This window comes from Bidens hawaiensis, unplaced genomic scaffold (assembly GCF_021521415.1).
Source record: "Bidens hawaiensis isolate Kalapana, Puna unplaced genomic scaffold, B.hawaiensis_p1.1 tig00060114_1, whole genome shotgun sequence".
Taxonomy (NCBI): domain Eukaryota; kingdom Viridiplantae; phylum Streptophyta; class Magnoliopsida; order Asterales; family Asteraceae; genus Bidens; species Bidens hawaiensis.
In genome coordinates this window covers 21,917-47,148 of record NW_027500834.1, presented here as the reverse complement: position 1 = coordinate 47,148, position 25,232 = coordinate 21,917, and the positions used below count along the sequence as shown (strand labels likewise).

Here is a 25,232-nt window from a genome sequence, read left to right as displayed (position 1 = left end):
AGTGAGCTGGGTAACAGACTGGCATGTTTGAAGGAGGTTAATAGGTGCATAAACATGCTACCAAGATTCACACAAATGTTTTTCAATAGGATTTGGTTCGGTCTTTAAAAACGTTTGTCTCAACATCAACATCAACACCAACACCAACACCAACCTTCAAAAAACCATATAGCTGTAAAAATTAGGGATGAGCATTTTGTCCAAAATACCCGTACTCGTACCCGTACCGTACCCGTATGCGTACCCGTACTCGTACCGATTTAGTATATTCGGTACGAGTATTGGTACTCATTTTTGTTGAATTTTGGTATGGGTACAATCAGGTACGGTACGGTACATTCGGTATATTGTACCCGTTTGGAATGTGTAGAGATTTTTATGTGATTCTCAATATTTTCTATCTATAAATAAATTCTCTATATTCAATTCTCCATATAATAATCAAACTTATCATTATCATTCTAATTAATATTAATATTTCACATAACGATTATGGTTAATTCTTCGTATTTTATTCTTCTACTCACTTCAACCATCATCAATCAACCAACTGTGGGAGCATCAAACATCATCAGCCATCAAGCATCAACATCATTTAGATTGTATATCATAAAAGTCATGGACTCAATTCAATTCATGTTGTTTGTTACTTGTAAACATATCATTACCCGGACTAATTTATGTTGTTTGTTACTCGTACCGGTGTCGGTTTCAAGATCATTAAAGATTTGGATATAAAAAAGAAAAGTGGTACATAAACGGGTACCGTACCCGAAATACCCGTACCATACAGAAAAATTTGGTACGGATATTGGGACACGATTTTATTGATTTTTGGTTCGAGTACAATAGGGTACAAGTACGAGTACGGGTATGGGTACTGTCCTATAGAGGTAGGGTGCCAAAAGGACCCAAATACCCGTATTAAATACCCGCGGGTCAATCAGAAGCTCCTCATAAGGCACCCGCGGGACATATAAACCATCCGCATAGTCATCTGAGGAAGAAACACCCTCATAGCACATGCGGAAGCATCACAGCACCCTCAAAAGTCATCCGCAAGAAGGAATATCCTTCCGCGTAAATAACTACGAGGTAATGCTCCGGGACAGTTGTTAGCAACCAATTACCTTATAGAAGAATCGCCAAGATGCTTTCTTGGGCAATAGGTGATCTATTGGCCATTTAGCTAATGACACGTGACAAGGTCGTTATAACCGTGCACATTGGCAATATTACCCCGTTAACCAATAATAGAGCGACACGTGTCCAGGTTGATATACATGCACATGCAACGTATAAGCTAAACCTATCACATAAGGACACGCGTCCAGACGGTTATGCAGGCATCTTCTAAAAGGACAGCTGGCCCAATCACTTCCTCACATCCTTAGGCTATAAATACCCTCTCAATCATCATGAGGTATTCATTCACAATCACTGTACTCTTTCAATTTACTTAAGTACTTTATCTCTTCGTAAGATCGGTACTTATTCTCAAACCGGAGGGTGGTTACGGGAAGAACTTCCCCCCCCCCCCCGCCTCTTGTCCTTCCCGTAACGAGCTCACGGTGTTCTGTTTTGCAAGATTCACGTCACTGGACTTTAGGAACTGTATTCATATCGTGTTGGCAGTAACCGTATCCTACCTTGTGGACTCATTGGATCTAGGACCCATCCGTGGGGAGTGGATCCGTGTTTCTTCATTGGCGCCATCCGTGCTGTTGTTAGAAAAGCCAAAAATTTTTCCGTTATTTTTACGATATGAGTCAGTTACCTAAAGGGCCGACGGAGAATCAAGCACAACCTCCGCGTGATCTCAACCTTGAAACACGTGAAGAAGCGACGTCTGTGTTCGCTCGAATTTCGACCCCTAGAGCAAGAACCTACAACGTCAAACCAAGAACACTTTCCTTGGGTGGTTCGATGGCTCGGGGGTTGTTTGCTCAACAAGAAGGTTTCACTCCGATAGACACCGGAAATATTGTCACACCAGCTACTGACTTGGGGTACGTCACAGCCCCAGGAGGTTCTAATATAAGGAATCTGGAGCGTGTTCCAAGAGAAGTCCATCGAACTCAGTCGGAGATAGGTTTGGAAGAAGATTTCGGTGACTCTAATCCAAGGAGAGCCTACCGTCATAACCTCGGGACTGGAGAAACCTTGTCTCCTGACGAGTGGCTTCGTATTCAACAAGAAAGTTTGAAAACAGAGTATGAGCGTCGGGTCCGGAATGAGCGTTTTCATGGATGTACCCTGACGTATGATGAGTCTCCCAGGAGATCTATTTCTCCTCCTATAAGGGGAAGTCACATACAATACAGTTTGCCACCGGAGCGGAACATGAGATACACCCGAAGGTTGCGTCCTCGTCCCCGCATAGATATGCGGGTACAATCCTATGAGGACGAACTGGACGGGTACGACTCATCTTATCGTCCGGATGGTAGTTTTTATAGTGGGGATAGTCGCCTTCCTTCGTACGAAGGAACTAGCTATCCGCGCCCAGTTGTCCGCCATGCGGAGTATCATAGCAATGCTGAATATGATTTTTCCAAACCATATCGCCCAGAGTCTTTCGCAGAAAAATCAAAATCCATTCCGAGTATCGTGACAGCTCCATTCCCGATTAATGCAAAGATTCCAACATCTGTTGGAACATATGATGGAATTACTGACCCCAGTGACCATCTGTTAAGGTTCGAAGCAGTCGGAGGAGTCAGTGGTTGGACTCTCCCGTATTGGTGTCATATGTTCGCACTAACATTCACCAAGGCGGCGCGGGAGTGGTTTGAGAAATTACCATGCAGAAAGATTACAAATTGGAAAGACTTTGTAGCAAAATTCTTTCAGCATTTTAGTCAACAAAAGAAACATACTCGTGACCCTTCGGAAATACTAGATGTTACAAGGCGAAATAATGAGTCTATTGAGGATTACATTACTCGTTTTACTAACGAGAGCCTTAACATCGGAGGAGTAAGTGAAGATATGCTGCGCGTAGCATTTTGTAAGAACGTCCACATGATGCCTTGATCCATACTCTAACGGGAAGGGACGGAATGCCTGAGTCATGGGATGAAATCATGAAGGCATCAAAGTTGTTTGCAAGAACTGAAAAAACTCTAAGTTCCAGCAGTCAAAAGCAGTCCCCAAGGGTCGAGTTTCAAACTCCGAGACCAAACAGACAAGCTAAGGGACCAATATGGTCAAGACTTCAGCCAAGTGCGGAAACACCTAAACCTTTTGATGCAAGATCTTTGATCGGCAACAAGGGTAAACGTAATTTTTCAGCTCGTTCCACCAACAGTTGGACTCAGTTATCAAAGACTCCCTCAGAAATTCTCACTACTGAGAATCTGACTTTCCAGAAACCACAACCAATACCACGGAAATCATTCCTCGATACCAAAAAACATTGCTCATATCACAATGATGTTGGACACAACACGAATGAGTGTGTGGCTCTCAGAAATAAAAGTGAAGCACCTGTTAAAAATGGTAAACTCGAACATTTGGTCAAAGGCGTACGAGGAGGGACTGGCAAACCTCCCGCAAAGGATAGCCAAGGCCCGGCCAAAAGGCAAATCAAAGATCTGAATGTCCACATGATTCAAGGGGGACATTTAGGTAAGGGAAAATGGAGAGAATATTCGTACGAAGAGTGGAAAAACGAGCCTGTTATCTTTCCTCGGATAAAAGGGGGCCCATGTAACAAAAACCCGCTGATAATTACTGCCGAATTTGGCCACTATCGATCACAATATGTGTTCTTTGACACAGGCAGTACGTCCGATATTATGTATGAACAATGTTTCGAACAACTGTGAGGAAGACAAAGAAAGATTGCAACCAATTCATGCTGTTGTTTCTTGTTTCGGGGGAGAGATAATGCACCCGCGGGGTGTCATCACTTTCCCGGTCACACTGAGTGATGGAGTACATTCAAGAACAGAGGAAGTTGAATTTTTGGTCTTACCAGAAACTTCTAAACATGACGTTATCTTGGGACGAGAAGCAATTGGAGATTTCAATGCCCACCCGTCCACAGCATATGGTGCAGTAGGAGTTCAACTCACACTGGTGTGGCGATAATTCATGTAAATCGACATTGTTTTACAACTGAAAGTTCAAGACCAAGCAAGGTTCCAAGACAGGCTCAGAGGACTGAGCCCGAGAAATGGGTTTTGAATAAGAAGTTTCCAGACCAGACAATTACAATAGAACCCGCTATCTCGGAGATAGTGAGAACCTTTTTAAAGCAATTATTGACCAAGAACATTGACGTTTTTGCTTGGCAACCCGTGGACATGACCGGTGTTCAGCAGAGAATTTCAGAACACAAGTTAAGGGTGAATCCGTTAGTCACCCCAATTGTACAAAAAAAAAACGAAAGATGGGTCCAGAACAAACGAAGGCTATGAATGAGCAAGTACAAGACCTTCTTCATGCTGGGATCATTCGAGATATCAAGTACCAAACATGGGTGGCTAACCCGGTGATTATCCCAAAAAGTAACGGAACATGGTGGAGGTGCATAGATTATAAAGACTTGAACAAGGCATGTCCGAAAGATTGTTACCCGCTTCCGGAGATTGACTTAAAAGTAGACGCGGTGGCCCCATTTAAATTCAAGTGCTTCCTCGATGCCTATAAAGGGTATCACCAAAATCATATGGCAACTGTCGACGAGGACAAGACAGCGTTCCGAACTGACCAAGGAACATTCTGTTACAGAATGATGCCTTTCGGATTAAAGAACGCGGGGGCCACATATCAACGACTGATGGATCAGGCTTTCAAAAGTCAAATAAGTCGGAATCTCGAAGTTTATATGGACGACTTGGTAATCAGAAGCATTGAAGAAGATCAGATGTTAAGATATATTGAAGAGACCTTTGAAACACTACGAAGCATCAATATGAAGTTGAATCCGGCTAAGTGTTCATTTGGCATGGAAGAGGGTAAATTCCTTGGAGTCAAAGTAACAGGCGCGGGCTTTAAAGCCAACCCGGATAAGGTCCAGGCTATAGCCCGCATGCCTTCACCTTCTTCCCTCAAGAAGGTTCAGACACTTAATGGGAGACTTGTGGCGCTGAACCGATTCTTAGCAAACCACGCGGCCAAGTCTCATCCATTCGTGTCAACACTTAGAAATTGCCTTAAAAAGGCACATTTCAAGTGGACCCCGGAAGCTGAAAAAGCATTCTTAGAAGTTAAGAAATGCTTAATGGAGCTTCCTACTTTAACAGCACCATATGCGGGTGAACCTCTGACACTATATTTATCTGCCTCAGACATTGCCATAGGAGCCGTTCTGCTAACCGATAGAAAAAATGTTCAAACTCCAACCTATTACATCAGTAGAACGTTATCGGACCCGGAAACAAGATATACGATGTTAGAAAATTTGGTTTTGGCATTAGTCTATGCCGCCAGACGACTCGGCAGATATTTCCAGGGCCATCCTATTTATGTGTTAACCGGGTACAAACTCAAGAACGTGTTGAGTAAACCCGAGTTGTCCGGACGACTGGCAAAGTGGGCTATCGAATTGGGTGAACACTCGAATGAATATAACCATAGACCTGCGATCAAGGGGCAGGTACTCGCGGACTTTGTCACGGAAGTTCCGCAGTACAAAGAGCAAGAATGCTTAATCGAACAACAACCCAAAGCACCTCCGGAACAAGGGCAAGTTTGGTCATTGTTCACGGACGGAGCTTCCAGAAGCGAAGGGTCAGGTGCGGGTTTAAGGCTAGTCAACCCTGAGGGGCATGAATTTACGTACGCCATCAAGTTGGACTTCAAAAGTACCAACAATGAGGCGAAATACGAAGCCTTCCTGGCAGGACTACGAATAGCGAAAAAGCTGGGGGTGAAACATTTGGAGGCTCGGGTGGATTCTATGCTAATTGCGGGACAAATAAACGGAACATACGAAGCCAAAAAAAATGTCATGGCTTCTTATTTGTCACAAGCAAGGGTCTTGATTCGCCAATTTTCCTCCTTCAATATTGTTCACATTAAGAGGAGCGAGAACAAATCGGCGGACGCTCTTAGCAAAACTAGCTTCAACAAATTTTGAGCATTTCGCCAAAGATATTCGTGTAGAAGTTCTAGACCATCCATCCGTTCCAGAGAATTAAGTCCTGGTAATTCAAACGGGCGTTGAATCTTGGATGTCACCCATTATAGCTTATTTATCTTCCGGAGCACTTCCAGCAGGAAAGGTTGAGGATCGGAAGATTAAGCATAAAGCTCTGAATTACCAGTTGATTGACGGTATCTTGTACCGGTGGTCATTCCTTGGTCCGTTATTACGTTGTGTAGACGCAGAAGATGCAAATTACTTGATCATAGAAATTCACGAAGGCATTTGCGGACTACACGCGGGACCAAGAATGACAGTGGCAAAGATTATGAACGCAGGGTATTATTCGCCCGGCATGCATTTGGACGCTGTGCAAGAAATCAGAAAATGTGATTCATGCCAGCGCCATGCTCCCAACACCCTGCGTCCAAAAAACGAACTGATTCCAGTAACATCTGCATGGCCGTTCCAAAAATGGGCTATTGATATCATGGGACCTTTCCCAAAAGCCCCGGGACGAATCAAGTTCTTGATAGTTTCCATTGATTATTTCACCAAGTGGGTGGAAGCCAAACCGGTTGCATCAATCACGGCTTCAAGCGTGAAAAAATTCCTTTGGGAATTCATCATTTGCCGGTTCGGTCTCCCATAGGAATTGGTAAGTGACAATGGGACCCAATTTGCCGACAGCGAACTACAGGAATGGTTGAAAGAGCTTCAAGTCATTCAAACCTTTACATCCGTAGCTCATCCGCAGGCAAATGGTCAGGTTAAAAGGACCAACCAAACTATCAAAGAAGGGATCAAGGCAAGGCTAGGGACGAAATGAACGGGTTGGATGGACGAATTGCCTCACGTACTCTGGGCTTTCCGCACCCAAAGAACTCCAGCAATTTGGAAACACCCTTTAGCCTAACCTATGGCACTGAAGCCATGATCCCTGCAGAAATCGGAATTCCATATGCAAGGGTTCTACTGGTTAATGATAATGATCAAGAACTCAGGATGAATCTAGACCTGTTGGAAGAAAGAAGAGAACTAGCATTGATTCGCGAGCACAATTATAAGCGACGGCTTGAGAAATATTACAACTCGCCAGTCAAAGAATGCAAGTTCGACGCGGGAGACTTCGTCTTCCGCAATAACGAGGCTTCCGGCCAAGAGCCTCCGGGCAAGTTAGCCCCAACTTGGGAGGGACCTTATAGAATCAAACAAGTATTATCCAAAGGTGCCTACAAGTTGGAAAAGTTGGATGGGGCGGGAATCCCTCGAACTTGGAACGCAGCACAATTAAAGAAATGTTATATGTAGCAGTCTCATTTGTTCTTTCCTTTGGCCTGCGTGCCCACATAGACTAGCAAGTTTCGCAATTTCTTTTATTGTAAGAAGGCTTATGCCTAATGTACGAGAATATCCAATCGACTCCATGGTATTTTGATAAGTTGTAATCTTTTATTGACAAAAACGAAGTTCCGGACAGACACTTATATTATAGTATATAAGACAAAGTGCACCGGAAAGAACGAAAAGACTTCTTATTTATAGTCAAAAGAGATTACAAAGGAACAGAAAAAGCTACAACAAAAACATGTATTTACGGAGTAACATCCTCATCTTCCGCAGTACTGTCAGCTTCCTCGTCTCCTCCCTCATTAAGATCCAATAGTTCTCTTAATTGATCTATGGCATCTTCTTTGTCCGTAGCTCTGATATGTGGTCGGAAAAGGAAAACTTCAAGGTATCAAACTCCTTGGTTTTCGCAACAAGGATGGAGGCAGTGTCCTTACCGGCCAATACATATTCATCCGGGAGCCGAGACATTGAACCAAACTCATATCCCTCCTCAAAGCCCATTTGGCGGCCAGCTTGCTCGGAAGCGCGAAGGAGCACAACAACACAGTTTCCAAGATCATCACTATTCCGAATGTCAGTGATAACCTGTTAAGATGAACAAACATGTGTAAACACATACACATCTGAATTGATCAGGTTAAAGAAAATGTGATACCTTAGGAATCGCTATCGATATAAGCCACTTTTTTGTCTGCCTGAGCTCGGACAAGATTCATCTTGTGACCAGCACACTCCAAGGCTTGGTCCCGATTCCTAGCATTCAGGTTAGACAAGCGCTTGTCCTTCACTGCCGAGTCAGCTTGAAGAGTCTTTATCAGTTCAGCTTGTTCATCCAGCGGCTTCTGAAAAGAAACTTTAGCTTCCTCTAAGGCTCGATGGCTGTCTTGAGCGTTAGTTAACGACTTAAGAGCCTCTTTTTTGGCACCAAGCAAGTTCCACTCAGTCTCCTCCAACTCATCATTCATAGATAGCCAATCCCGGCGAAGTTCCTAGTTGGTAGACACAGCATTCGCCACATGATAGGAATTAGAGTCGAAAAACTCTTGGTGGATGCGACAACGTTGTCGTTCCTTCTCTGCAGAAGGAAGACTTTTGTCGAGGTATTCCTGGTTAGCGTCCGCACTACTCAACACCGTGTTCCGCCGTAATGACCAACGAGGAAGATACGGGGCAGTATCCTCATTCACTCGAGATGAGGAAGCCTTCCCCCCGCGTTTAAACTCACTGACCCCACCTTGATCTTGGAAGGTATGCTCGTGACGGGATAGAGATGTATGAAACCGATCAGCTTCACCAACTTCTTTGTCCTTAATAGGAGAAGAATCCGATAAATCGATCGGCTCTTGAGCAGTGTTTATTGGTGAAGCTGGTGGAGTCGGAAGTTCGGTAGCAACAGAATCCTTAAGACCTGAAATACTCCAAGAAATAAAAATCTTTAAGTCACTAAGAAGCGATAAGTAGAAGAACAATTATAAAGGGCCAGGTCCTACTTTCAGAAGCGTCTTGGGCAGCAAGCTCCCGAAGATGAGCGCCCAAGACCGGGACATCAACCTTTGCCTTCTTCTTTTTCTTCTTCTTGGGCACGGCATCAGAAGCTGATGCTTTCGGTTTCCCAGCAGCTTTTGAAGCACCCACTTCCGCAGCCTGAGGTTCGCCCTCAACGGATTGAGGACCACCTTCCACACCTGCTGATGGATCAGTGACGGCCTTCAAATCTTTCTTGCGGGTCAAACCTACAGACAAATGCGAAGGGTTAGTAGCACCACTCGGTAACCCTCCTTCGCAGAGCGAAGACTCCTCGCTAGATGAAAGTAGTACTATCACTCCGCTTGAAGTAGCAGCGGTTATAGGTCGAGGTTGAGGAATACCTTCACACTTGGTGACAAACTCCTCACCTTGTGCGAACAGCGCCTCGGAAACAAGAGGCTCCGGAGTAAGAGTAATAGAGAAAACAAAATTATTCCGTGTACGTTCCAAAAATGGTACATCATGCTGAGTAATAGGACGACGAACCATCATGCCTCCCATATTGTCCACAAGAGTGGAAAGGATCGTACCTTCACCTGCAGTTGAAGAACGTTAAAGAAAGTAAACTGGGAAACCAAAATGTTATAAATAAACACTTACTCCCATCAGAATTCTCGTAGTAAGGCTCCAGGGTAGGAAACGGCCACAAACGACTCATCCGGGCATGCACCATCGCCCCCTCATGAATGGGACGCATGGGCGTTGGAGTGTTCGTTAACGTAAGAAACCAGGCGCGACCTTCGTGTTCGGAAGCAGGGACTTCCGGCAATTTATCCTTTGGCTTCCGATAAGTCATGTCAAATAGGATAACATCCTCACGGATCCAAAAGAATTTTGTTTTCCACCCATGAATACTACGAAGCCATTCAAAGCCAATAGTTCCTTTACCGGTGGTGGCGAAACCATACCAGCCTTCAAGATAGGTCATCTTATAGAGTGTGGCGAACATCCCGACAAAGGGATCATAGTTGTGTGCTTCGCAACAGAATTCGAAATGCCGAATTCTAAGCATTCCAAAAGGGTGAACTTGGGACAAGTGAATCCCGTAAGCCGTCAGGACCGATTGCACGAACTTAGTCATGGGTAACCGGAAGTTCCCGATGGTGAAGTGGTCCACATAAACGGTCATTTTCTTCGCCGGGGGCGCCGTCGCAATGGCTCCTTTAGATGGACGTTCGGCTTCCCACTCCGGTGGAAAACCATATACATTTTTAACGTCTTCAAATTCCTTTTCTTTAATGTCGCATCCGACTTCATTAATAGCAGGGGGATTTTTCTTCTGGGCAGCCATTGGAATCGAATAATACAGAGCGCCTATAGGAGAGTAGAGTTCTTTGATATGAATGAAAGCAAAAATATGTAAGTGATAAGAAGGGGTCGAAGGTATCAAGGCCTAATTATACTCATCGCAATTAATGCGACCGTCTGACTAACAGAAGAAAGAGAAAATAAGGACCAAGGGATGATTGACACGTCAGGCGGGAGATTCGAAAAAGCGCTTACAGGCTGTCAAACAAGCAATTAACACGTCTTGTCAGCCACCGCCTAGAAAATTCTCTCTCCGCCACGTCACCAGTACTATCCAACTTAAAACAAATTTAAAAAAGCAAAAGAAGAAATATCACAAAGATATTATCAACTTGCGTTTCCTTTCATTTATATTCAAAAAGGTAAGTACAAGTTCAAATCTTAACACCTACACTTATGGGTTAGGGGATTTCGTGTCTTTCGAAGCGTTATGGCCCGCATCTTCCGCCTCGTCGCAGTCAGACTTATCGTCCTCAGACTCGTCATCATCAAACTCATCATCAATATAGACCCGCAACTTCTTCACACTGCCTTCGGATAAGGCGAATTCCGGAAGCATATGTTGCAGCGGAAAGATCAGATTGTTATATTCTTGGACACGTATGCCGAGTTCTTGCTCCGCGTCAAGTCCGTGAAGGGGATGGCTCTCAATAGGTTGTCCAGACTGGGCGAATGCCAACCCTTCGTTGAAACCCTTCACCCGGCCAACCACTTTGGAAGCAGTAGTCAAGTTCACGAAGCAATCTGTAAGTTCCATGCTCCTCTTGACATGACGGATGACCTATGAACAAAAATTGCATCAACATCATGAAATTAATAACACAAAAATAAAAAAGTACATGAAGAAGAGCTTACAGAGTCAAGACCACGGTTGAGGAAGTATTGCCTCTCCCGCTCAGCGCGTTCCGCCCTACCACGAAGTTCTTGCAATTCGGCAGAAGCGTAGTCACTTGCTTCAGTTTGGGATTGCAAGAGGGAGTCATATGCAGATTGCATCTCAACGATAGTCTTATCCTTCATTTCAGACTGCTCCCCTTGCAATCTTAAAGCTTCCTCGAGTTCTTGGATCCGGGCGTTTTGCTGAGACACTTCTTCCTGTGCCTTTGCCAGTTCGACCTTCTTCCTTTGAGTTTCAGCCCGGGAAGCTTCTAGGGTGGCATTAGACCTCTCAAAGGCATCTTTCCAACTCTTGGCAGCAGCAACACTTCGATCTTTTTCCTTATGGAGTGCAGCGTCAGCGCCGGTTTGTTTCCACCTAGCCGCACTCGCTGCTTTACGATGCTCCTCAGCTTCCGCCTTGGCAACCTTCAAGGCCTCGGAAGCCGTACCAAGCTTCCCACCCATCGTTCGCCACTCCCGCAGAATTTTCTGACTACAAGCTAAGCTGTTAGTCAAAGAAGTAGCCAGATCAGTATGAAGGTCCTGGCGGGAGCGAGTTCGCTGATACGCCATTTCAGCGGGTGGCATACAGTATTCAACGAAACTCATACAGGTGTTGGGATTAGAAACCCGAGACCCGTTGACAATGTCCCAATACGGGAAAAATAAATCATAGTCTCCTCCCAACTAAACGTTCTCGAGGTGCTGGGAACTGGAAGTCCCGAGACGAACAGGAGTAGAAGAAGACTGTTGAGGTCCACCTTACGAGGAACCTCCCCGCCCCCCCAGCCTCATGGACAGATGGCCCAAAAAAGAAATCATCTTCCCCGCCCGGTGCAAAGGGCGAAGATGTAGGATTGAATTGAGGACTGGATTGAGAAGGAGGTTCATCAGCCCTGAAGCCTTCTGCAGTGACTTCAGGGTTACCTTGTTGAAAACCAATAGTATCCCCACCTTGAAAAAGATAATCCAATGGCCCGGTGGTCATTGGCTGATCGCCAGCCCCCTCCACAGTCGCTTCAACAGGAGGGGTAACAGGCTTGTCCGTCTCCTTCTCCGGAGGAGGCGACGGTTGCTTCTCAACATTTGGTGTCGGCATTGACAGCTTACCAAATGTGTGTCCTTTAACAATGGACGGATCTGCATAAGAACACCATAGTCAGATCTCATTATTATGGTTGACGAAAGTTAGCAAGTAAAAACTTACCTTTCACTGTCCCCAAACGCTCCTCAAGATTGGGCGGAAGTGGTTGCCTCGGACGATGCGTCCGGCGTTTCTTGGTTTTTGGTTCCTTCCCGGCATCCGCAGCGCTAGTACCCGCATCACTCGCCTGCGATGCACGGAGAGACCTCTTCCGGTAAAGTTCTGCTAACAAATGCGAGACAGATGAAACTTCAGAAGCATCATCTGAGCTTTCCCCCTTAAGGAGAGCAGAATCGTCACTTAGAATGACAATCGTCCCGTCGGAGTTCAGCACATTAAGAGGAGGAGGGTTTAGAATGTACGCACCTGTTTCAAAGATCGCCTCCGAGACAATCGGTTCGGCACACACTTTGACAGGAAAGAGAAATATTGAGCAGTCCTCTCAAGGATAGGCGCATCCTTTACATCACGGATAGCCTTACCCACATAGCCCTTGCCATCATCTAGGGCGTTCAACATTGATCCAAAACCTGAAAAAAACTGCAATCGTTAGCAATAAATACCCAAATATGGAAGAGTAAAAGTACAAGATATCAAAACTCACGGCCGTCTACCACGATAAAAACAGGCTCCATGAAAGGAGAAGGCCACAAACGGCTCATACCAGCCCATACAAGGGCCTCTTCCGGAAGCGCCCGCATAAAAGTTGGCGGAGTAGTGAGCTTGCGAAACCAGTCACGCTTCTCATGAGCTGCTGGTGTAATATCAATTAGGGCGTCGTTTGGAGAACGACGATGTCACACCCTCAAAATCCACTAACTGAGTTTTACCGTCAGAGGGTGTGAACTAACAGGATCGGAATCATTAGTTATAATCAAACCATAAAACAAAGTTTCAAAACCATGAAAACGTTTACGAGTAATTAAATGCGGAAGCGTAAAACCATAGAAAACAATGTTACGTCACGCAGGACGACTTAAAACCCAATGATAACAGTTTAAAATAAGTTTGCATAATTAAAAGTGTTTCAAGCAATGCATGTTCCTAAACCGCGTGCCCGCCTCGGCTACCTGAGAATAACATACTAAAAGTGTCAACACAAGGTTGGTGAGTTCACAAGTTTATATAAAATAAAGCGTTTAGCGTTTGCGTTCAGCGTTTTGCGTACAGCGTTTTGCGTTACAGCGTTTTGCGTTACCAGATACTGTTATGTCAATTATATATCTATAGGTAGCTAGCCTATAAAACAAGTATCACTAAGTGTTCGACACCGAAGCTGACTGTTTATCATTTGCCTTGCCACCAGGTCATCCAGACCATGGTATGTGTTAAGCCAAGATTACACCCACTCGACCTCCAGTCGAGTTTAGCGTTGGGCGGGGTTTGTCAAACCCAGTAGTACTATTCAATAATGACTCGCTATTATCCAATATTAACCGGTTCGATGTTATGAAGGACTTTAGTTATTGCGTTTGCCACTTAGTCTTTACAAGTGATATATAATCTATATTAACAAAATCTTAAATGCGTTTCGGAGTATGTTATCTCCCCCAAGTGAAAAGCGTTTAAAAAGTTTAAAAGGGGAAAGTGAAACTCACTGTTTGCGAAGTATTCCCAAAATAATTCACCAAGATGCGCGTCATAGAAAAACTCTCTCTAGCGTTCTAAAACAATAAAGAGATTTTTCTAAGTGTCGGAATATTATCAAGTCTCTAGACCAGGCACATAATACCTATGCACACAACATGTTTCGTGTTTCGTTTGTGAATCGTGTGTGACTTTAACAAGTGTATTTGTGATACGTTACATGTGTAAGCAATTATTTACGTGTCACGTATTCATAAAATTCATCACTAGCAATTACTCCCCGTAAGGGCAATTTGGTCAACACATAACAATTAACTAGCAATTATTCCCCATGAGGGCAATTTGGTCAAATCATGACAATCAATTAGCAATTATTCCCCGCAAGAGCATTTTGGTCAAAATACGACAATTAATTAGCAATCATTCCCCTCAAGGGCAATTTGGTCAAAACACGATAATAAATTAGCAATCACGTTGTTTCATGCAACTTTCACAAAACTCAGCAACTAGTTTCTTAACGACACAATTCTACTTGAAAAACTAGTCTATCTCACCGATCATAGCATCAAAATTAATTTACCAAAAATCATCACACAAGCATATATGTCTTAGGTTTCCAGAACATATTTTATTTTATTTTTATTCCACATAGGTTTCTCAAAATCATCAAATCATTACAGCAAACTCATAACAGTCAAATTCATGCGCAACAGAATGTTATTTGAAATTGCCGTTAAACGAAAAATCCAATAAATGCAAGACCACTTGGGTTAGGTTCCTAACTCAATAAGTCAACTTCCAGAAGTGGAACCAACCCAATTGGTCTCGTAGTTCATGAGATATAACATTTACAAAACAACCTAACAGCAGGTCTAACAACTCAGCTTTGCACAATGTTTTTGTAAAATCATAAAAGTTAACCTTTGCTTGTCCAAAAATTACAAATTTATATTCTTTAGAAACTAGACTCAACCTAGTTTACTGTAGTATCAATAATCTCAACCAATTTTCACATTTACACTTCGTTACAGTCAATTAAACATCTATAACACAATCTGTCCAGAAACTGTTTGCATCCAAACTCAACATATTAACTATCTATGGACCATCATGCATTCATATAACACTCTAGACTCCATAATCACTATCCATGCACATCAATTACACATTACATACATGATTAGGGTTTTTGTTTGAACTCAAATCAAAGACACAAGCAATTAACATGTAACAATATCCATTCTAGTTATCATATCATCATCAAATCAACAACAATCATATAAACTACATACACACATAAAATCGGCTCTTAGGGTTTTCAATTAACCCATTAAACATCAAAATTAAGTATAAAGGATGCATAGGATAGTCGTTTATACCTTCCTAGCACCTTAATCTTCGATCAAAGACTTGAGAACTTGATTGTATGTGTGTATATAGGTGGCGGCAGCCGTGAGGGGGGGGGGAAGGAGTTCCGATCGGGACTTTGTGTGGGGAAGAAATAATAAGTTAGGGTTTATTATTAGTATTATTTATAATAATCTATGTTACACTTTGGCCCCTCCACTTCTAAGTATTACTTATCTAGCTTAACTAACTTGTTTACATCTTGAGTTAGTGTTTATAACGATGTTATCACACAACACATAAGTCTAACACATAATTATCACATAATTACTGTTTTGACGTTTTTCGTTTATTCACCAATCGTTTGCGTCAACTCGTTTGCGTTTCGGTGAAATTCCCGAAAGACTACACATGTAGTAAGTGTTAAGCGTTATTTAAACCCTAGTTTAAATGTAATGAGGTGTGCGTTATAGATTCAGTGATCTTAAGTTTGAATTGACGGAGTTGAGTTAACGGAGTTAACCTGAAATTGACGATTGTCACATCATTCCCATGTTAAAGAATTTTCGTCCCGAAAATTTGAGTCAAGTCGTGATGAGTGTCTGAAAAAGTAAGAAAAATTTTCAGTTTGTCATATCATCCCCTAGTAGAAAGAAATTTCGTCCCGAAATTTAATTCATACCTCCGGTGATTTCTGACGGTTTGCTGGGTTTCGCGGTTTTCTGTGTTTGGTCAGCCCTTTAAAAAGGTGAGGATACTTCTTCATCATTTGATCCTCGCGTTCCCACGTGAACTCCTGTCCACGTCTCGAGTTCCAACGAACCTTAAGGATTGGAATTTTGCTGTGCTTGAGCGTTTTGGTTTCCCAATCTAAAACTTCGACTGGTTCTTCAATGAAGCATAGCTGTTCATCATCTTGCAGTTCCTCCAAAGGGACTACTTGGGTTTCATCGGACAGGCATTTCTTCAAATTGGACACGTGGAATACATTGTGTACGCCACTGAGTTCCGTTGGTAGGTCCAGTCGGTACGCCACCGGACCAATGCGCTCAGTTATTCGATTGGGACCAACATATCGTGGGTTGAGTTTGTTTCGCTTACCAAAGCGAACCACACCTTTCCAAGGTGAGACTTTGAGTAACACTTGGTCATTCACTTGAAATTCGAGAGGCTTTCGGCGCTTGTCGGCGTAACTCTTTTGGCGATCTCGTGCTGCTGCCATGCGGTTTCGGATTTGAACAATCTTTTCTAAGGTTTCGAGTACCAGTTCTGGACCAGTGATTTGGCTGTCACCTACCTCTGCCCAGCAGAGTGGTGATCGACACTTCCGTCCGTACAGCGCTTCAAACGGCGCTGCTTTAATACTTGCGTGGTAGCTGTTATTATACGAAAACTCTACCAAAGGTAAGTGAGGTTCCCAACTTTTTTCGAAATCCAACACGCATGCACGCAACATATCCTCCAGGGTCTGAATAGTTCGTTCACTTTGCCCATCCGTCTGAGGATGGTATGCTGTTCTCATATCAAGACAGGTGCCTAGTGCGCTTTGCAGCGACTTCCAAAAGTGCGAAGTGAAACGAGAATCTCGATCAGAAATGATTGAGACAGGCACTCCGTGTCTAGACACCACTTCTTTCATGTAAACACGAGTCAGTCTTTCCATTTTGTCCGATTCCTTAATCGCTAAGAAGTGTGCAGACTTAGTCAACCGGTCAACGATCACCCAGATGGTATCGCATCCCGTCGGTGTCTTAGGTAAACCCGTGATAAAATCCATTGAGATGTGTTCCCATTTCCACATTGGGAGTTCCGGTTGTTGCAGTAGACCAGATGGTTTCTGGTATTCTATTTTGACTCTGGCACAAGTCAAGCATTTGCTCACGTATGTGGCAATGTCGGCTTTCATGTTCGGCCACCAGTAAAGTGCCTTTAAGTCATGGTACATTTTATCTGAGCCAGGGTGGATAGAATATCGGGACTTGTGGGCTTCGTCCATCACCAGAGTTCTCAACTCTTCGAACCGTGGAACCCAAATCCGGTTCTCAAAATATCGGACCCCGTCCGATCTGGTTTCAAGTTGCTTGTTCATGCCCCGCATGAGTTCCGATGGAAGATTATCATCTTTCAAAGCTTCGAGTTGCGCCTCGCGAATTTGATCGGGTAAGTTTGCATGAATCGTGAGTTGCAATGCTCGCACTCGTCTGGGTTTATCTGTTTCTTTTCTGCTGAGGGCGTCGGCCACTACATTGGCCTTGCCAGGGTGGTACTTGATGGCACAATCATAATCTTTGAGCAGCTCGACCCAACAATGCTGTCACATGTTCAGCTCCTTCTGATCGTAGATATGCTGGAGACTCTTGTGGTCGGTGTAAATGGTAAACTTGGTACCGTACAAGTAATGCCTCCATATCTTAAGGGCAAACACCATAGCTCCGAGTTCCAAATCATGGGTCGTGTAGTTCTTCTCGTGAACCCGTAGTTGTCGAGAGGCATAAGCTATAACTTTCTCGAGTTGCATCAGCACACAACCGAGACCTTGTATCGATGCGTCACAGTGTACCTCAAAATTTTCCGTTCCCTCGGGGAGGGCTAGAATAGGGGCGCTACAGAGTTTGGTTTTCAACAGTTGAAAAGCGAATTCTTGCGCGTCACCCCAATTGTACTTAGTGCCTTTGTGAGTCAAAGCGGTGAGGGGTTGAGCAATCTTTGAAAATCCCTCTATGAAACACCGGTAGTAGCCGGCCAGTCCTAGGAATTGCCGCACCTCAGTCGGAGTCTTAGGTGCTTCCCAGTTTTTGATGGCCTCTACCTTACCGGGATCGATATGGATACCGTTCTCGTTGATCACATGTCCTAAAAAGTGAACCTCGCGAAGCCAAAATTCGCATTTCGAGAGTTTTGCGTACAGTTGTTCCTTCTTCAATAATTCCAGAATTACCCTTAAGTGTTCTTCATGGTCAGTTTCGTCCTTGGAGTAGACGAGAATATCATCGATGAAAACAATCACAAACTTGTCGAGGTACGCCTTGCATACTCGATTCATGAGATCCATAAATACGGCTGGTGCGTTGGTTAGTCCAAAACGCATAACCGAAAACTCGTAGTGACCATACCGTGTTCTGAAAGCCGTCTTTGAGATATCTTCTTCGCGCACTCTTAGTTGGTGGTAACCAGATCGCAGATCGATCTTCGAGTAATAACTCGATCCTTGAAGCTGGTCAAACAAATCATCAATTCGGGGTAAAGGATAACGGTTCTTGACCGTCACCTTGTTCAACTCCCGGTAGTCGATACACATGCGGAAAGTCCCGTCCTTCTTTCTGACAAATAAGACAGGGGCTCCCCATGGCGATGAGCTAGGTCGGATAAAACCCTTATCCAACAAATCTTGCAACTGAGTGGACAACTCCTGAAGCTCCGCCGGTGCGAGCCGATACGGGGCTCGTGCTATGGGTGCTGCACCGGGTGTCAACTCGATTTGGAATTCGACTTGTCGTATAGGAGGGAGTCCAGGCAAATCATCCTGGAAAACTTCCGGAAAATCTCGCACAACTGGTATATCTTCAATTCGCTTCTCCTCCGCGGGTTTCTCAACAATCTGCGCCAAAATTGCCGTATGACCCTTTCGTAGGTACTTCTGCGCCTTCATAAGGGTAATAACGCTGGTGGTCATGCCGCTTCTCTCACCTCGGATCGAAATCATCTCACCGGAAGGGGTAGTAATATGGACTATCTTGTTGTGACATATAATCTCCGCTCGGTTCTCGGATAACCAGTCCATGCCGACCACGACATCGAAACTACTAAGCGTAAAAGGAGTAAGGTCGATATCAAAGACATGACCTGACAGTTTTAACTTACATCCCGCAAGTACATGAGTCGTTACTATAGTCTTACCGTCAGCTAATTCAACAGGAAACTTAGCATCTAACGGAGTTGGAGTTAAGTCTAAGAGTTAGCTAAAGGCTTTCGACACAAAACTCCTATCAGCTCCAGTGTCAAACAATACAGAAGCAAAACAATCGTTCACAGGGAACTTACCAGTCACCACGTACGGATCATTGCGGGCTTGACCCGACCCAATTACAAAAGCTCTTCCCTTGCCATTGCTTCCACCACTACTGCCACTTCCATTACCTTCGTTGTTGTCGTTCTGTTTCAGCTTGGGACAATCTTTCCTGAAATGACCTTCCTGCCCACATTCGAAACATCCCTTCGTCGTCATAGGTGGCTTAGGAGCACCCTTTGCCGCAAGGTCTCCTCTACATTCCTTCGCCTGGTGACCCATCTTTCCGCATCTCTGACACTTGACACGGTCACACGGGCCAACATGATGATAGTTGCACCTATTGCACTTCGGATATTTCCCAGCATATCCGCTCGAACCCTGCCCGCTACCGTTGTTATTGTTGTTGTGACTCTGATTGTTAAAGCTCCGAGTGAATTCGGGCTTACGGTAGTGTTGCTGCTGTGGGGGGTTCGAGGACGAGGATCTGGTGTTGTCAAACTTTCTCTTTCCGCTGCTCGGATTGCTGTTGCTGTTGTTGTCATTACTCGGGTTGTCACGGGTTTTAGTGGTTGAACCCCTAGGTGGTAACGCACCTTGGGTCACAGCCTGATCCGTCAGTTTGTGAGCTAAACGGATCGCTTGTTGAATCGTGGCTGGTCTGGAAGACGTCACCATGCCCTGAATTTGCGGTGCTAACCCATCAATATACATTTCAATCCTCTTACTCGGCAGGTCTACCATCCGCGGACACATCACCGCTAACTCGTGAGAACGGGTAGTGTAGGCTTCGATTTCTGAGCCCACAATCTTCAGTGACCAAAATTCTGACTCTAACTTTGAAATCTCTTCTCTCGGACAGTACTCTTCTCGCATCATGTTTTTGAACTCCTCCCAGTTCATCGCGTTAGCCAGTTCCAATCCAAGGATCTGCACGTTCGAATTCCACCAAGTGAGGGCAGAATCCTCAAGTGTTCCAGTAGCGAATTTAAAATCTATAAATTTGGCCTGGTTCGGTTTTTTTAATTTTATTACATGCAAAAATCGAAAGTTCTGTTTTTAAGAAATTGTAAAACCAAACCGTTTGTTTCTATTTGGTTTGGTTCTTTCGATTTTTTCGGTTAGGATCGTTTTTCGATTTCCCGCACACCAATAGGTGGCAATTTGGCCCATTTATGAATGAGTCGATCCAGATTATGTTTTTATCTGACGAATCAAAATGGTAAAAGCAGAAGCAACTAAAAAGGATATGGGTCAAAAGTCATATAGTGCATTCTTAATACGAACATGTTATGACCCATTATCTGATCGAACCAAATTGCCACCTTTAATACGCATATATATTTTTGGTGCACGGTCGTTTAATCAAAGATGCTTGCATCATATTGGAAACGAAATGAACCCTTATGAAGCAGCAATATCTATAATTGGAAGAACCCTAGCTTCTTTTGATGAGGATAATTTAATTCCTTGTTTTGGATTTGGAGACGGTAAAAAGTCAACATTTGTAGTCAAACTTGCTTGATTTGTTTATGGTTGTCAGAACTTATGTATTATGTGTTTGGACAGCGTCAACTCATGATCAAGAAGTCTTTAGCTTCTATGGAGATGATACGTATTGTGAAGGATTTGAGGATGTTTTGAAACGGTACCGGGAGCTGGTACCACAGTTGGTGCTTGCAAGTTGAATTACGTGTTCTCGTTGTCGTTTAAGATTTTTTGTTTAATTTTAGAGTGATTGATCTTTAGAATTAATGGGTCGATTTGGGTTGTGTTTCTTTTGACTTTATCATAAACAACCCAGACCCTTCCGACCTTTAAAATGACTTGTTTTTAATTGGAACTAGGCTTGTAAACTATCCCAACGAACACGAAAGGGGCATGTTCATGTTGGGTCATTTAAACTTTAACCAAACAAACGATCAAACACTAATAGTGAAACGAACAGAGTTTTCTTGTTTGTGCTTGTTCGATAAGAAAATGAGTGTGTTCGTTTATGTTCGTTTTTTAATAATATAAACGAACGGTTAACGGAAGCAACCGAAGACAAATGAGCGAATATAAGTAAACATAGATGAACAAACTTAACCAGAAGAACTTCAATTAAAAGTAAACGTGAACACCAATCTGCTGAACCTAAAAAAATAATAAAACTAGTAGGGGTGTGCATGAAACCGAAGAATCCACACCGTAATTACCGTACCGAGACAAAGACCGACGGATGGGTTTTATGTTTCCGTAAAAACCGAACTTTCGGTTTCTGTTTCGATTTTGCTTGTAATAAACCCAAAAGGCCAAACTGAACTTGTTGATTTTCATCTTTTAATTTAAATTTTAAGTAAGTTATAATTATTTAGTGTAGTATTTTAGCCAAAATGTGCAATAATCAATTAATTATTAACTAACAAATTTTTTTTGCCCAAATTCATTATTTTTGATCAATTTTTTTTTGGGCTCGAAATTTATAACTCAAATGGCAAAACCGAAATCACCAAAACTGAATCGAACCCAAATCAAAACCTGATGTCAAACGGATTTTATAAACTTCAAGACCATTTTCGGATTTAGCCCAAAACCGACCCATGCAAACCCCCTAATTAAACTAGACTAAATTATAGCAGACCCAAAAAATTTTAATGAACCTATAAATGAACAAGCTTAAAGCCACAAACTAATGAACATAAACGAGTGGATATAAACCAGCGTAAATGAACAAACGTTCACGAACATAAACAAACGAACCATGTTTGATGTTCTTTCGTTTAAGTTATGGAAAAAAGAATATTTATTAAGAACCAAAGGACTTTGTTTGAAAATTCATTATTCTTGAAACTTGTTTTTATGATCCTTTTTATAAACAGGACCGACATCGTTTGCGCCTGTTATTGAAATGGCCATTACCATTGTTGAACAGAGTGGTGGTCAATATCATGTCTTGTTGATCATTGCCGACGGTCAGGTAATTATGAAAAAAAAATAGATATATTAATTCCGTAAGAAGGAACACATGTTGTTTGTCTGCTAAAGTGCACCTTTGCAAACAGGTCACACGAAGTGTTGATACTGACCGTGGTCAACTAAGTCCACAAGAGAGAAGAACCGTTGAGGCAATTGTAAAAGCTAGGTAATTTCTCAATATTGACTATTTTTTATGGTATGATCCGTTTGACCCGTTACAAGTGATGACATGTTTACTCATGATATTTGATAGTGAATATCCGTTGTCAATAGTATTAGTTGGGGTGGGAGATGGACCATGGGATATGATGAAGGAATTTGACGATAATATCCCTTCTCGAGCGTTTGATAATTTTCAGGCAAGTATTAATTACCAAAATTATATTATTTCAATTATTATTTTATGTTCAGTTACTGAGTAGTCTTTTTTGTTTTTTTGTTTTAGTTTGTGAATTTTACAGAGATTATGTCCAAGAACACAAATGCTTCCAGGAAGGAAACTGAGTTTGCTCTTGCAGCCTTGATGGAAATACCTACACAATATAAGGCGACGCTAGAGCTCAACTTATTAGGGTGATTATCCTTTTTAACCTTTTACTTCAATGGCTTTTTTAATCACATATATATATATATAGGATTAGTATCATTACAGAACTCTTAAATTATTTAAGAACTTGAAGGAACCCTTGAAAATTAACGTTTTTTATAATTTTTTTTGTATGTTAGTCTTATTTGAGTGTAGTATTATCACTTTTTATATCTATAATTACGATTACAATTATGAAAATTAGTTTTTACACATATCTAAACTTTTTTCTGCACATATGTAAGTTTGTTATTACATAAATTTTACACATATGTAAACTTGTGATTTATATATGTAATAACAAATTTATATATAAAATATGGTAAAACTAGTCTTAAACAATGTTAATATATGAAAAAAATTTAAAAAATGTTTGTTTCTTATGAGTTCCTAGAAGTTCTTAACTTTTTTGGAGTTCTAAAATGATACTAACCCTATATATATATATATATATATAATTTGAACCATGATCTTTTCAACATAAACCACAAAATAATATATATATATATGTGTGTGTGTGTGTGTGTGTGGACACGTGCACTATGCATAAGTGCATTATGTGGTTCTCCTAGTTATTATAATATTATTGGTTCTGAAATGAACATGCCCCTTCATTTGCGGGGACAAGTTCATTACAGAAGACTAAATTATTGCGTGAGCATAAACGAGCAAACCTAAATTTTTGATTTTTTCTATCAATGGTTCATATTTTTTAAATATTATACTTTTTACATACAAATCTATGTGATATACTTAAAAAAGATCACTAAGTAATTTGTTCATATGTTTTCCTTTTTAACTTTTAAACGTTTACCTACACATGTGTAGGTATATCATATATGTAGGTTATGTGTAGGAAATATACCTACACATACATGATACACATAACCTACACATATATAGGTTCAATGAATAAACAAATTTTGTTATATATATTTCTAAAGGTTAAAAGAGATTAATAAACATTGCATTTTAACCATTTTCTTGTATTCTAACCTTTTCTTAAATTGAAAAAAAGAATAATGTATTTTGCTTTATCTGTTCTCTCAAGAAACTGTCTTCTGCATATACATAGAGGGTAATTTTAATTATATTTAATAATAATGTTTTACTGCTACTCGAGGGAATGCTATAGATAGGGTTTCTCTTCCCCCTCCACGCTATGGTGGGCCCAAGCGACCTTCGCTGTCAACTAGTTTCCAACCAACTCCAACTTCTTTCGTGAAAAAGGAAATGTCGGCCAGCGCAAGTTTTGGTGGGAGTTCAACCTCGGATAAAAATGTAAGTGTCATAACTCATAATCCATCTTTAAACATGTTTACAATATACCAAACCTTTAACCTTTGTTCATACGTTATTTGCAGCTTTGTCCCATCTGCATAACTAACCAAAAGGATATGGCCTTTGGCTGCGGACATCAGGTTTGTTTCCCACGTATATCATAAGGAGAAATACACGTTCAAATAACATAACTTCTTTTTATTTTTATTTTTTTTGGTTTCAGACATGTTGCGATTGTGGAGCCAGCCTTCATCTATGCCCTGTTTGTAGGAGTCAGATACAGACCAGAATCAAGCTCTACTAAGTGCTTTGATTAAATATGTTTTCTCAACACTTCGTCCTGTTCACTGTTCATATTGTGTTTTTCGTCGTGTTAATGTTGATTACTACCATATTGTTCACTGATCGGATATGTTGCAGCCCCTTACTTAGGGGTGTTTTGGTCTAAAATATTTGTGAAAATTTGGAGTAAGTTTTACTTGGGAGATACAAAGGCTATGTTGCTCAAATCTTTTGGATGTAACATGATAATTTATTAGCAAAATAATAGAACCGCATCGTATCTAGAATTGAATGATTTATATGTAGTTTAGAACAAGCTCGTGGGTTCGTTTATATTCAACGGAGACCTCTTTAGATGGGAGATAACAGGTTGGGTTTGTAAGAATCTGGTATTATGATAATAGGCCAGCTAAATCAACCTATTGTATTGGTCATCACCCGTTCGTTATCCAGTGCCTAGGGTATGCATAATACAGAGTGGAGCCATACATGAGCTTGCATAAGCTTCAACTTGCCTTTCTAACTTAGAATGAACTCAATATCCTGTTGGGCTTGTAAGTAGTTTATCACGATCAAGTTTTTTCAGAATGTATTATTGGTGACTTGAATTTGCGCAAGTCCATTAACATTAGGATTTTTTTCCCCTCTAAAATGAAGTACGTGAAGTTTAATATGCGTAACTTGGTTGGTGAAATTTGAACAATAGTTGTATTTGTTATCCTGAAAAGTTTATCTCTAGTTGACGTAATGGCAATGTTTCAAAAAGTGAAAACTCGTAGAGAGTAAGGTGTTGTTTGTTTTTCTGAAAAAGATCTGTGCAATCTCTTTTGTCTGCACCGCGCAGACCACGCGTAAACATTGTCATCTGCAGACTGTTTGT

The 25,232-nt window shown here is 42.0% G+C and overlaps 2 protein-coding genes across 2 annotated transcripts; both read left to right on the top strand.

Moving 5' to 3' along the window:
* The first annotated feature begins 7,027 nt into the window (after nucleotides 1-7,027).
* LOC143602919 (uncharacterized) lies at nucleotides 7,028-7,405 on the top strand. Its single transcript, XM_077079882.1, has one exon. It carries the CDS (start codon nucleotides 7,028-7,030, stop codon nucleotides 7,403-7,405), a length of 378 nt encoding a protein of 125 aa, XP_076935997.1.
* A 13,059-nt stretch (nucleotides 7,406-20,464) lies between these two features.
* On the top strand, nucleotides 20,465-24,923 carry LOC143602918 (E3 ubiquitin-protein ligase RGLG2-like). The gene is made up of 9 exons (XM_077079881.1): nucleotides 20,465-20,735; nucleotides 20,815-20,928; nucleotides 22,107-22,204; nucleotides 22,290-22,369; nucleotides 22,457-22,562; nucleotides 22,649-22,776; nucleotides 23,902-24,070; nucleotides 24,154-24,210; nucleotides 24,294-24,923. Exons 1-9 carry the CDS (start codon nucleotides 20,465-20,467, stop codon nucleotides 24,372-24,374), a joined length of 1,104 nt encoding a protein of 367 aa, XP_076935996.1. The 3' UTR covers nucleotides 24,375-24,923.
* Nucleotides 24,924-25,232: the final 309 nt, after the last annotated feature.

Coding starts and splice junctions, on each gene's coding strand:
- LOC143602919 (XM_077079882.1), top strand. CDS start 7,028: ATGATCCCTGCAGAAATCGGAATTCCATATGCAAGGGTTCTACTGGTT.
- LOC143602918 (XM_077079881.1), top strand. CDS start 20,465: ATGGTAAAAGCAGAAGCAACTAAAAAGGATATGGGTCAAAAGTCATAT. Junction 22,205..22,289: donor TGATCATTGCCGACGGTCAG/GTAATTATGAAA, acceptor CTTTGCAAACAG/GTCACACGAAGTGTTGATAC. Junction 22,563..22,648: donor GAGCGTTTGATAATTTTCAG/GCAAGTATTAAT, acceptor TTTTTGTTTTAG/TTTGTGAATTTTACAGAGAT.